The sequence below is a fragment of the Thamnophis sirtalis genome, unplaced genomic scaffold (genome assembly GCF_051295495.1).
Source record: "Thamnophis sirtalis isolate CommonGarterSnake01/CBP01778 unplaced genomic scaffold, rThaSir2_p1.2 scaffold_11, whole genome shotgun sequence".
In the NCBI taxonomy this organism is placed as follows: Eukaryota; Metazoa; Chordata; class Lepidosauria; order Squamata; family Natricidae; genus Thamnophis; species Thamnophis sirtalis.
In genome coordinates, this window is record NW_028261391.1 from 7,438,385 (window position 1) to 7,452,927 (window position 14,543).

Below are 14,543 nucleotides of genomic sequence, written 5' to 3' on the forward strand. Positions count from 1 at the left end.
ATAGCTATAGAAAGGCAGAGAGATAGAGAGAAATAGTGTTAGATAAATAGAGATACAGACACAGTAAACATACAATATAAATATTTTCTTCCTGATTATCTTGGTGATTGGAAATAGCAAATTACACAACTGGAAAAAAAAACCCTTGACTAGGTAAACCCATTTTCACAAGAACTATATGACCTCACAATATTTAATTTACAAATAAACCCCACCTTTGATTGGAACCACATGACAACATGGGTATGAAGGTATTTTGACAATTCCTAGACATGGCAATAAAGGGATTCTAAATTACCCGATTTGCTGCGTATTCTTCTGAGCAAATATTTTGAAAATAATAATAATAATGCAGCAACAACAACCATTACATGAAATACAGCCATATAAAAGAATATAAATTATCTATGTAAAAAGTCAGACTATAAATTATTTTATAATTATAATGACAAATAATTTATAGTACTGCCTTTTAACACAGTGTGCACAACAAACTAATTAAATAACATTTAAAAGACCAGAATGTGAAGACAGCCAGTCATTACTAATCTTAATAACATTGCAAAAACACAAGCGGATAAAGATCCTTTGTTTGTAACCAATAAATATGGAAAACCAATTCAAGATATGTATAGTTTTAGCAAAATCATCAATAAATCAACTTATAAGCAATAAAGCAAGCCATATTGTATTAGCTTTCTGGAAAGTTTTAAGAGCTGGCTCTTCCCCAGGTGCTGAGGCCAGGATATTAATGGAACTCTGGCATAGGTTTAAGTACATACAATATGTTAGGAATGAGGTTTGGGGGTCTGGAGTTAGTTTTTACTTAACTGATTGCACATTGGAATTATGTTGTTATCTATGTTTACCATACAGAGTTCCTTTGGTAGATCGTAGATAAAAAGTTGCCTAATAAATAAATGGTTCAAATCAATAAAAATCCATAAAACTAAAATTTGAAAATGTATGGCTGTGTTTGTCACCTTTAGCAATTTTAAGAAGCGTGAACATCAACTCCCAGAATTTTCCAACCAGCATGCATGGACTTCTACTCTTAGAAGAGAGTAGAGAAAATCCTGGTTTATGGGATACCAATCTAGCTAAGTTCCAAAGGTATTTTCCCCCCCAAAAAAGGCAACTGGACTTTGTTTTTCCTTGAAGATGTTTCGCTCCTCAACATGTCTTCAAGGAAAAACTAAGAAAGTCCAGTTGCCTTTTGAAAAAAATCATCTTTGGGATAACCATGACCTGGAGGTTTGAGAATCTCCATAGACAATTTAGCTAATGAGCCGCAGTGACGCAGTGGTTAGAGTGCAGTACTGCAGGCTCCTTCTGCTGGCTGCCAGCTGACTGCAATTTGGCAGTTCAAATCTCACCAGGCTCAAGGTTGACTCAGCCTTCCATCCTTCCGAGGTGAGTAAAATGAGGACCCAAATTGTTGGGGGCAATTGGCTGACTCTGTAAATTGCTTAGGAAGTGACTGTAAAGCAGTATATAAGTCTAAGTGCTATTTCTAATGATCGGAGTTTAGAAAACTGCCTTGTTTGAGGGTAGCTTCTTTTTATATATCCACTCTATGGAAGCCAAGTTAGGAAGAAACCAATCACCATGGCAGTCTCCCTAGGACAGAGGTCCCCAAACGTGGCAACTTTAAGACTCGTGGACTTCAACCCCCAGAATTCTCCAGCCAGCTGGCTGGAGAATTCTGGGGGTTGAAGTCCACGAGTCTTAAAGTTGCCACGTTTGAAGACCTCTGCCCTAGGAGCATGAAAGGTGATGTGAATTGTGCATGTGGATCACACTGAACTCCATTCATAGTGCAAGAACCTGATCCTCATACTGCAGTAATGGAAAGGTAAGAAAATATCTACAGAGGGTACAAGGCCAATTTTGACATGTATCAGGCTGTAGAGAGAAGAAGGAAAGGCCTTGAGGGATAGGAGGAAAAATTGCTACCAAGGCAAAGCTTCAGGGGCTTGAGCCCAGCCCAAGAAAATAACATGAGAAATTGTTTCATACAAGCTCCATCTTGGTTCACATGTAAATAGAGGAAAGAGGAAACAGATTCGGACTTGAAAAATTCTTTTCTATAGCTTTACAATAAAAATAGTACCCTGTTTCCCGGAAAATAAGACCTCCCCGGATAATAAGCCCAATTGGGCTTTTGAGCGCATGCGCTAAAATAAACCCTCCCCAGAAAGTTAAGCTCTCCCAGAAAATATTGCAACACAGCAGCAGCCATGAGGTGACCACGCTCGCCGCCTCCTGTACCTCAAAAATACCGTATTTTTCAGAGTATAAGACACTCTTTCCCCTCAAAAAAGAGGCTGAAAATCTGGGTGCATCTTATACATAGAATAGAGCATTTTTTGCCTCCCAAAACCCCGCCCCCTTCACCAAAATGGCAGTGCATAGCCTTATGGAGGCTTTCAGAGAGCTCCTGGGGGCTGGGGAGGGCAGAAATGAGCAAAAACGGGCCTTTTTTGCTCAACTTTGCCCACCTAGCCCCCAGGAGCATTATAAGTCTCCTAAAGGCTATCCATGCCCTTTTTTGACAAAAAAATGAGACAATTTTCGTGAAAAATGGATCGATTTTTTCTCATTTTTGCTCCCCCCCAGAGTATTCTACAAGCCTCCTAAAGGCTATCCATGCCCATTTTTTTGAAGAAAAAAAAACGAGCCCGTTTTCGTGAAAAAGAGGCTGTTTTGGGGAGGTTTGCAGAATGCAAAAACTTTTATTTTTAAATTTGCCTCTTCAAAACCTTGGTGCGTCTTATACTCCGGTGCGTCTTATACTCCGGTGCGTCTTATACTCCGGTGTGTCTTATACTTCGAAAAATACGGTAATAAGACCTTCCCAAAAATAAGGCCAAGGCTTATTTCGGGGGTCAAAAGAAAATAAGACCCGGTCTTATTTTCAGGGAAACCCGGGTATGTGTTATTGGCTATTTATTGAGCTGACACACGTTGTGGTGATGGGGGCGTGCGTTATCACAATCAGATGATACTCACTGTATTGCTGCAGTTTCTCCGTGTACTCTGATTCGGTGTTATTTTGCTGCTTCCTGGCCAAGAAAGAGAGGAAAAATCACCCACAATGCAAATTATCCACAAAATCCAACCTATTGTATATTGAATTGCGATGGCTTTCACCATTTTCTGGAAAATTTAAACCCCGGTTTTTAAATTTTATTAATTTTTCTCAAAATATAAGCTATAGAGGAAAATAAAAAAAAGTGATGGAAAATTAGGGAAAGGAAAAAGGGAAAAAGAGAAAATGTGGCTTGGAAAGGAAAAAAGAAAAAAAAAAGGCGTTGACTTCCAACTCTCTTTATAGAAGAGAGTTTATATAAGATATAGTTTTATGTAGAAGATAATGTAAAACGCTCAACTTTTTACTTTTATACAATAGTGTATGCACTAGCCATTTCTATAACAACAAAGCTGTCTAACTAACAAAAAGAAAGTCAACATTTCACACACACACATACACACCCATCACAAGCAGACAATCGGGAATCAATTTTCAAACAGAAACAAAATGAAATATATTCTCTTCTTTGGATAAAAGAATCGATTTAACAATCTCTGCATTGGCTAGCTGCGGGAAACAATATATATTTATGTCTCCTGATTAATATTTATAGACCATCATAATTCCTATTAATAAAATTCAAATTTTTTTTAACCCTGAAGGGGGGGAAAATACTTTTTTTCTAAATTTTCAAACATTAAAATTTTCTTTAAAAAAAACATCTGTAAAATCAAAAAGTTCTAAACACATCTTTTTTAAAAAAAAAGCTTTACTCTATTTTAACTGCCTCTTAACGTACACACGTTAAAATTCGGGTCCAATGATACTTTACAAACTTTAAGGATTAATCAAGCTTTATATATAAAGGAGAGGGAGGGGGGAAACACCCCTTTATTTTCAAACCTACTTTATATAAACCCCAATTTTCCAATCAGAGATCATGTACCAACAGCTGGATTTCCACAGCTTTGCTTTGGTAAGAGCCCTTGTCTCCATTGTAGCAACAGCTACAATCACCCAACCCTGCTTATTATTATCCATTACGCCTGTATGGAGCAATTGGGAGACGCTTTGATGAAGTGGTTTGCACCAGGCAGGAGATGCAATCCGTTCTGATGATGGAAGAGACAGCCACCCAAAGGAACCAGTGTTGCCTCAAACAAAAATGGGCCAATGTGGCAATAGAAGGTACCTCATTTCACCGTCCATCCAAGCTTCCAAAGTTCGACGTGGCCTAGGATTCAGTATGCGCCCCAGATCACCAGAGGTGGTATTCAGCAGGTTCTGATCAGTTCTGGAGAACCGGTAGTGAAAGTTTGGAAGTACTTTGGAGAACCGGCAAATACCACCTCTGACTGGCCCCGCCTCCGTTTTACAGTTTTCTTCCCCGGCCACGCCCATCAAGCCACGCCGATGGAACCGGTAGTAAAAAAATTTAATCCAACCACCGTGTCAGCCTTCCAAGTATCATGTAGAATTAAATCAGAGTCCAAGGCAAAACGATCCTTAAAGTTCCAATTTAATAAAGTAGACATCTTAACACAGATGTGCTAAGATGTCTGTTTTATTAAATTGGGACTGCAGATCACCCCGCCTGGAAGACCTTCACTGCCCTGACACACCCTGCAGATAACCAAATGGACAGTCCTTGACTTGCGACAGTTCGTTTAGTGACCGTTTGCAGGGTCGTCGTCCCCCGCCCCAAACCTCCTCCCTGTCTGACTCTGCTGCCACTGGCCGGCCACAACGGGGGATTCAAACTTTCCGAGATTTAGGTCAAGTTCTTGCTATCTAACTTGTTTCCTCCGGTTCCTCCAGCTCTGGTGCCCAAGTAGCCCCAAGCCCTTCAAGAGATGGTACCTGAAGCAGACGATGGCGATCACCACTACCGCGATCACGAAGACAAGCCCTGCAGTGGCTGAGCCAACAATCAGAGGTAGTTCCTGGAAGCTCTTGCTACTGGAGCCTATTCCAAGTGGGACGAGACAAAGGACAATGGTTTAGCAAACGAGAGCAGGAGAGCAGGGTGGAAGAGGTGGGGTGGGGGGCAGATGACAAATGGCATACCATCATCAACCAGTGTCCGAAACTCCATGGGAAAGCTGTATTGGCCGTATCCTGCCACAGTGCGAGCCCGGACCTGCACTACGAAGGCAGTGTTAGGCTTCAGTCCTTCCAGGCGCACCGCGTTCTTCTGGCTAGTGACGGTGTTGGCAATGCTATCGGTCTGGCCTTGCTGTGGAAAAGAGGGAAGATGCATCTCAGAACCAAATCCAGCCCTTCCCTACTATTGGGCAATGTGCCTGGATTATGTCTAGTCTAGTCCACTGTCAGCTGCCGGCTTATGCTTGCTTTCGCTTCTCTACCATGCGGTGACAAGTCTGCCCTGAACTCTGGGGAGGGAGGATGGGAGGGGAACGCTTGGAGGGAAAGCAAAAGTAACTGCTGTATCTCCCTGAGACCCTGGCTCAAGGTCACCCAGCTGGGAGGAAAAAAAAAAACCCAGCTCCATACCAACCTAGGCTTGAAGGGACTGTTCTGAAAACAACTTGCCTGAATGTGATTAGTCATGGGGTGTGCATGTCAGCCGGCTCAAGGGGAGGCCATTGAGGGAAGGAAAAGTTGAACCGTATTGTACTTGGGAGAATACCGACACCCAAAGAGTTTTGGTAATAGGCATTTCTCCTTTATTCTATTTTTTAACCATCCTTATCAACTTCATCATAATCACCACGATCATGATCATCAACATCATCTAAATAATGCTGCCAACTGTTGGAGGAACATCATGTCTAACCATTCTGGCAACAATCCCCGTGTAGCACGCTTGACTTATAACTCCCATATTATAAATAGAAATCTGGAGATAAAAAAACATATTGATGCATCTATGGTGGGAGCAAACAACTGGCATCTGTAGCTGTTGTAAAGCCATTGTTTGAGACATTGGTAAAGCTTTCTTTCTTTCCCCATGTCACCTACGAGAGAGAGAGGGGGGGGATAGAGAGGGAGAGAGGGAGAGGGAGAGAGGGGGGAGGGAAGGGGGGAGAGGGGAGAGGGGAGAGAAAGAGGGAGGGAGAGAGAGGGAGAATAGGGAGAGATAGAGGGAGACAGAAATAGAGTAAGAGCGAGAGTGATGGATGGAGAGATGGAGAGAGAGAGAAAGACAGAGAGAGAGGGAGGGAGGAGAGAAACTCTTAGAAAGAAGAAAAATCAAAGTTCAAGAAAGGATTGTCCCACTTTCTTCCAGCTCTGGCCCCACCCTTGAAAGAAAGTGGCCCATGATGGTAGAAAAAAGATGATGGTTTATCATAATCTAAGACAGGGGTCTCCAAACCTGGCAACTTTAAGGCTTGTGAACTTCAACTCCCTGAATTCCTCTAGCTAAGGAATTCTGAGAGTTGGAAGTCCATGCATGCTGGCTGGGGAATTCTGGGAGTTGAAGTCCACAAGTCTTAAAGTTGCCAGGTCTGGAGACCCCTGATCTACGGGACTTGAGTGACAGATGTGAATTGGGGTCCTTCTGGTTCCCACCTCCCGCGCATCAGCTACAATTAACTGGCACCACTGCTTCGTCTCTGATTGAGAACAGAAGCCCACTAAAAGTCTCTACGGAGCTGAGAAGTTTCTGTCTCAGTGAAATACCAGCTTATTCCTTGCTTGGGACTCAGCTCGTACCAGGAAAAGACATCTACCTTCTCAAAGTACTTGATCTCGTAGTCCAAGATGACCCCGTTCGGCTTCTTCGGGGGCTCCCAAGAAAGAGTCATGGTATTTCCGGAGCTGCCATGCAGATGCATTGTGGGAACTTTGGAAGGAGCTGCAAAAGGTGGGAATTGTTAGTCTTTCTCTCCATCTCGGTTAAAGTTAAGTCCCTGCTCTGAACAACACCACGCTTTCTCCTGGCAACAGAAGATTCCTTGTGCCAGAGTGCGAACAGCGTGACTACTATTTTGAGACAACCCAGGAGCAAAATAAAGTACACAGAGGTTTTGTCTTTCAAACCGTGGTTTATATACAAGACTTTGCTTCGTGCTCTTGGGAAGCCTTGGTCAGAGCAGGGTTGACCGGTGGGCTTGGTGCTCTCTGAGCCTGGTGGTTTTCTTGCAGATGTCCAATGACCCACCTGGACAACATCCTCAGTGCTAGAAAGGAGTGAGGTTTGATCTCTGTTTTCATACTAATACGTTGCTTTATCAGCGAATCAAGGGACTATCAACTCGAACAAACAAGCTAACAGTAAACCACAGCTTAATCAAGGAACCACCAAGAACACTCAACAGGGCCAACCACTGGTATATAAACAAAGAGCAAACCCCACACCCTTGTAGCACGGATGACGTTACTTGGTTGGATAATGAAATGTCTGCAAGAAAACAACCAAGGACCCCACGGAAATAAAACTTCTTATTCTTCTAAAACAATTCTTCTCCCCCGGCATAGATCGCAATGTTCTTCTCAAATGCTGGCAGCCCAGACCAAGGATGCGACTATGGTAATAGTTTTCTTGCCACAGAATTGCAATTTCAAATTTGGGGCGGCTCATTAAAAAAAAACAAAGCCATTGTGAGTTTATGAAACAAGAACTATACATATGTACATACACATATAAAATGGACACAACATAAAAAATGTCATCAAAAAAGCAGAACAAAGAATGTTCTCTCTGCGCCAACTCAAACTGCCCAAAGAGCTGCTGATTCTGTTCTACAGAGGAATTATTGAGTCTGTCATTTGCACCTCCATAACTGTCTGGTTTGGCTCTGCAACCCAACAAGAGAGACACAGACTTCAGAGGAGAATCAGAACTGCAGAAAAAAACCACTGCTACCAATCCACTTTCCATTGAGGACCTGTACACTGCACCGGTCAAAAAGAGGGCTGTGAAAATATCTCAGACCCCTCGTATGGACATAAATTGTTTCAACTTCTCCTTCAAAACGACACCATAGGGCACTGCACACCAGAACAACTGGACACAAGGACAGTTTCCCCCCAAATGCCAACACTCTGCTTAACAATTAATTCCCACAACACTGTCAATAATTTACTAAAACTGTATTACTAGTCTTCTTCTCTTCCTTCCTAGTACCTATCTCTTCCCACTTATGAGTATAATCATGTTGCTTGTATCTTTACAATTTATACTGTTTTTATTCGTTTCCTAGTATAATTTGATTGCTTATTAGTAACCTATGACTTTCACTAAGTGTTTCTTGGTGAATGTATTCTATTTTTTTTTGTTTATGTATACTGAGAACACATGCACCAAAGACAAATTCCTTGTGTGTCCAATCACACTTAGAACTGAGGAGGAATTTCCTGACAGTTAGAACAATTAATCAGTGGAACAGAAGTTGCCTCCAGAAGTTGTGAATGCCCCAACACTGGAAGTCTTTAAGAAGATGTTGGATAGCCATCTGTCTGAAACGGTATAGGGTTTTCTGCCTAGGCAGGGGGTTGGACTAGAAGACCTCCAAGGTCCCTTCCAACTCTGCTATTGCATTGTATTGTATTACTTGGCCAATAAAGAATTCTATTCTATTCTATTCTATTCTATTCTATTCTACTCTATTCTATTCTACTCTTCTATTCTATGTAGCATGTTTGGTCTGTGTTATATCCTTTCCCTTCCAGCTGTTATCTACTTGCTCATTTCAGTACAGGTCTGGATATCCAAATCCATTGTTTTTTAAATCAACCTTGGAGCTGGATTGCTACGCTAAGTGTTTAGACATTGGGAGAAACAATTGTTTGCAATATCTCTCGCATTACCTCACTTGTAAATACTTCAAACAAAATTAACAGCCCATTTGATTTCTTTGCAACAAAAATCCTTTTGTTAGGTCAGAGTTCTAATGCTATCTCCCGGGACATTATTATTATTATTATTATTTTGGCAGGAACAAGATTCCTAACTTAATCCAGAAGGACCCTCGATGGTGCAACGGAGAAGGTTCCAGGGAGGGAAGGAATTGTAGTATCCTTTGCAGAAGTACTCACCTGCCTGATTGGTGGTGATGTTGACCGAGGCAAACTGTGGGTTTTGGAGACTTTTGCTGGAGACGCCGTTCACCGCTTGGATTTCAAAGGTGTACTGCGTGTGGGCCATCAGGTTGCTGATGTAGATGTGCCTCTCGGTCAAGCCGAGTTGGCGGGGGTCGAACTCCACGTTGTCATCGCAACGCATGCACAGCCGGGGCTCCACGCTGCACTTCTTGCAGATGATGTTGTATAGCAGGTCATCCCTCCCGCCCGCGTCTCGCGGTTCGCTCCACTCCAGCACTAATGACGTCTCGTTCACGTTGGAAATGACGTTGCGTGGGGCTGTGGGCACGCCTGCAGGACAAAAATCAAAGGACCTCAAGGCATCTCAAAAATGCTTTCTCCCCAAATCTTGTGAGTCTGCATATCACATGTACTTCTGAGTTGGTGGGATTCTGCAGCAAAATGCTGGCTTTGCGAGGTGGATGTTAGGTTAGAACTACTGTGTTCTACCGAAAATAAGACAGGGTCTTTTTTTAGTTTGACCCCGGAAATAAGCACTTGGCCTTATTGTCGGGGAGGTCTTATTAATTTTGAGATCGAGGAGGCGGTGAGTGGCTGCTCCTGTGTTGCAATATTTTTGTGGAGGGCTTAATTTGGGGGGGGGATGGTTTATTCTAGCGCATGTGCTCAAAAGCCTGATTAGGCTTATTATCTGGGTAGGTCTTATTTACGGATATCTACAAGACCGTCTTCTGCCGTATACCTCCCTAAGACCGATAAGATCGCACAGGATGGGCCTTCTCCAGGTGCCATCAACTGGACAATGTCAGCTGGCGATGCCTCGGAGTAGGGCCTTCTCTGTTGCCTCTCCGGCCTTATAGAACGAGCTACCCCCAGAAATTCGGACCCTACCCACACTCATGGCCTTCCGAAAAGCTATCAAAACGTGGCTTTTCCGGCAGGCCTGGGGCTGTTGACCTCTTGATTGAGGTCCAGCCCCGCTTAGACTGGGTGCATGTTGTGTTTCTTTTAATTTGCTTTGTTTTAACCTTTTAATATTTCTTATTTCTGTAAGCCGCCCGGAGTCCTCCGGGATTGGGCGGCCTATAAATTCAATAAATAGAATAAATAGAAATTTTCAGGAAAACAGGGTAGCTTGCTTAGAATAGTGTGAGTGGGCTTGGGATAAATCTGAACTATTGATGCGATGGAAGCAACAATGATTTACAATGACAGACACATAAAGATACAACAGAAATAATTTAATCAAACAATCAATCAGTCAGAATAGAGCAGGAATGGACCTTGGAGTTTTCTTGTCCAATCCCCTGTTCAAGCAAGAGACCCTATACTATTTCAGACAGTGGCTGTCGAGTTTCTTCTTAAAAACTACCAGAGATGAAGCACCCACAACTTCTGAAGGCAAGTTGTTCCACTGGTTAATTGTTCTGATTGTCAGGAAATTTCTCCTTAATTCCAGGTTGCTTCTTTCCTTGGTTAGTTTCCATTCATTGCTTCTTGTCTTGCCTTCGGGTGCTTTGGAAAATAAATTGATCCCCTCTTCTTTGTGGCAGCCCCTCAAATATTGGAACACGGTTATCATGTCCCTCCCTAATCCTTCTTTTCTCTTATCTAGCCAAACCCAAATCCTGCAATCTTTCTTCATGTTTCTGTCTCCAGGCCTTTAATCATCTTAGTTTCTCTTCTTTGCACCCCCCACCCCCCGCCCCAAAGTTTCAACCTCGTTTTTGTAATGTGGTGACCAAAACTGGATGCAGTATTCCAGGTGTGGCTTTACTAAGGCTTTCTAAAGCGGTACTAATACTTCACGTGGTTTTGATTCTATGCCTCTGTTTATACAACCCAGAATTGTATGAGCTTTTTTGACTGCTGCCACACACAGATAAATAGGGCTGGTATTAATCTAGATTTAACTTTTATTTCCTTCTACTCTTTTAATTCCCTTTCTTGCTTGACTTGCTAGTTCTTCCTTCTTTTCTTGTTCTTCCTGTAACATTGGTTGCCTAGGAAGGCGAACAATTACCTGTGCCCAGATATGTTCAGTTGCTCTATGGAGAGCAACTATTTCATGTGAAAATTATCATTTTGGCCACCGAAATCATAACGGCAGGGATGAAACTGTTTAGCCTTTTTCTCTTCCTCTTTCGCTGGGAGGTGGGGTTGTTGTTGCATGTTTAAACCGGATACCGACATTTCTAGAAATTTGCTAACTCGCCACCAGATTTCGCCCACGTGAACTGGGACAGGGCGGGGAGGGTGAAACTAGATACGGAGCTTTTAAAAAAAATTTGAAGCATCCTTGCTTTTGTTCTGGGGTGTGCAAAAATAGCCTTTTCACAATTTTCACGCTATTCGCAGGCTGAGGACATGGATGGAAAGAAGAAGCACCTCATTACATACAATTTGGATTAAGACACCATTCAACAGTAATTTGGTTAGGGTAGGGTTCTCTTCCGAAAACCTTGTTCCCCATAATCAATTTTCTTCTTCTTTTATCATTATTTTTCTTTATTTATTTATTTGCTTATTATATATAAAATGCTGTATGTATGTATGTATGTATGTATGTATGTATGTATGTATGTATGTATGTTCGTATGTTCGTTCCAGCATAACTCTGGAGCGCCTCGAGCAATTTCACTCAAACTTGGTACACAAAAGACTTACTATCTGGAAACAAATACTGTGGACTTAAGACACTCCTAACACCCCTCGGGGTGTGCGTTCTGTTAAGATACAGCCTGTTGTGCCTTAAAATGGCTTCTACTTTACTGGCGTAAAATGGCTTCTACTGTACAGCGCAGTGGAGTTGCCATGATAATGGCTTCACAGTATTCTACAAGGGGGCTTCCTGTGGTAAGGGGGAAAAGCCAACATTAGAAATTATGTTTGTTGTGGTATTATTTTTAAGGACAAATGTATGGATTAGGATAAATAAATACACGGGCAACGCCAGGTTATCAGCTAGTTCCTGAATAAATAAAAATGGTAGCTTATACTTCTGGATAGAAAGGAACAATGGGGCACGTGATCTGGAAGGAATATAGACCAAAAGTTGACTCTTTCAGTAATAAAAACGGTCCCTTTGGAAGCCAAGTCTTCATTTCTGCTCGTGGAGAACACTGTGCTAATATTTTCCAGGGAAACTTTTTCAAACGGTGCAGGAGACGATAAAAAAAAAAGTAACTATTATATTGCTTTTAATAATCCACATGACCTCTCTAAAAAAAGGGAGAAGCAGTAAATTTACAAATGCATCATCCCTTTTGTCTTCCAGACTGAACTCTTAAGGTCTTTCCAAATTTTATCGTGTACTTTGATTTGAATCATGGAAGAACTGGCCATAAAGATGCATTTTTTGGTGAGCATTTGTGAGATGATTTATGTGTCCTTCTCCTCTCCCAAGCAAGTTCCTGAAGCTGCTTTGCAAAAAAAAAAAAAAAAATTCTGAAAATCTTGGCACTGGACAAACTTTTACGGGAATATCTGCCTTGCTTTCAAAAATGAAAGTAAAAAAAAAAAAAAGGCTTAAAGTACTGACGCAGGGAAGAGATGATGGATAGAAAAAAAGAGAGTAAAATAGCATCCATGAATATCCTTTAATAAAAGCATGTGTATTAATATTAGAACTATATAGATTGGATAATTATTTTGTATGCACTGTGACAGATATTAAGATAATATTATAATATAAATAGATATGAACAGTGAACGATGGGAATTAGGAACAAGAATTAAGCATTAACTGGACAATTAGATATTGGATGATGGTATTATTAAATATGCATAAAATATTAATGTAAACATGTGTATTAACGGTAGTAAAACCCAATGGTGAAATTCATTTTTTTTTTACTACCGGTTTTGTGGGTGTGGCTTGGTGGGCGTGGCAGGGGAAGGATACTGCAAAATCCCCACTCCCTCCCCATTCTGTGGTCAGCCAGAGGTGGTATTTGCCAGTTCTCCGAACTACTCAAAATTCCCGCTACCGGTTCTCCAGAACTTGTCAGAACCTGCTGAATTTCACCCCTGGTAGAACCATATGGATTGGATGATTGGAAAGAACATAAGTAGATCTACTCCATATGTTTAAATGATTGTGATTGATACTAGAAGTGTACACTGAAACACTGAATAACAAAAGAATGATGAATATTTAATATAAACAGATGTGAAGAGCTAAATAAGGGAAATATGAATAACAAAGCAGGTGAAAGATGGAAAATAGAAAAGAAACGTCTTTGAATATTACGGTGATATGGAAAGAAAAATAGTTAAAATAGAGATAGAAATAAGAGGGGAATTATATGTATGTATGTATGTATGTATGTATGCATGCATGCATGCATGCAACAAAGGCAACAGTAAAAATATTGGGTTTCTGTCTGGATGGTCTCTTGTGATGAGCCGATAGACAGAGATAGGAAGCAGTAGGCTTCCTCCCATATTTGGGCATACCAGGGGTTGTGACACTAAATACATATCTATTTCCCTGGCTCAGCTGACAAAGGAGGAGAACCTTGTGGCTTAGTGGTTAACACAACTGCCTAATATGTAATAGAGCCCAGGTTCGAATCCCAGTAAGGGTATGGCTAGCTGATGAGAGCTAAATAGCTTGAAATAGATCTATACTAGTCTCCCTTTATTTATTTATCAGCACAAATACACACACACACAAATATATATATATATATATATGTATGTATGTATGTATGTATGTATGTATATGTATATGTATATGTATATGTATATGTGTGTGTGTGTGTGTGTATACACACACATACATACAGTATATTAATATAAACAAGATATATGTAATAACAAGAGGGAGATTTAGAAATTGAAGGGCGGTAGTATTAGGTATGTTTAAACAATATGAAACAATGAAAATGAAATGTCATAACTATGAGTAATAATATTATTACTCATAGTTATTATGATAATTATAAATATTATGTCTATTGGTATTAAGATGTAAGGTAACACACCATTCACGCATTGCTATGGATAAATAATATAAAATAAAAAACTTGACAAAAAAGAAAAAAAGAGTTGAAGTCTCTTTTGAACTGAACTCAACCTGTTGGCTTTGGGGTCACGTTTCTGAATTGGTTATTCCCTGCTTTTAGGATTTGTTTTTTACAAATTTTATTTTCCAGTCTAGACTGATATTCTCCATAGTCGCACATTCAGGTTTTAATAGACTCGACTGTTATTTCCAAGGCCAGATAAAGTCACCCAGTCGAATTATGTCTAACTAACTACTTTCCAATTTCCCCATCTTGAATGGACGCTACAGGTAGTCCTCAACTTAGGCTGCATCAACAGAGGGATAGAATCCAGATCACGTGAAGTGTTAATACCACTTTATAATGCCTTGGTGAGGCCACACTTGGAATACGGCATTCAGTTTTGGTCGCCACGATGTAGAAAAGATGTGGAGACTCTAGAAAGAGTGCAGAGAAGAGCAACAAAGATGATCAGGGGACTGGAGGCCAAA

General features: G+C 41.1%; 1 protein-coding gene across 2 annotated transcripts in view; it reads right to left on the reverse strand.

Annotated features, from left to right (window-relative positions):
- Positions 1-14,543, reverse strand: part of EPHB3 (EPH receptor B3) — a 155,647-nt gene that overhangs the window by 24,955 nt on the left and 116,149 nt on the right. For both annotated transcript variants that reach the window (XM_087725155.1, XM_087725154.1), the window contains exons 5-9: positions 9,038-9,373; positions 6,730-6,854; positions 5,102-5,270; positions 4,895-5,000; positions 3,013-3,065 (exon numbers count right to left, since the gene is read on the reverse strand). In XM_087725155.1, the coding sequence (XP_087581281.1) occupies positions 3,013-3,065; positions 4,895-5,000; positions 5,102-5,270; positions 6,730-6,854; positions 9,038-9,373 (789 nt within the window). The remainder of the gene's footprint in view (positions 1-3,012; positions 3,066-4,894; positions 5,001-5,101; positions 5,271-6,729; positions 6,855-9,037; positions 9,374-14,543) is intronic.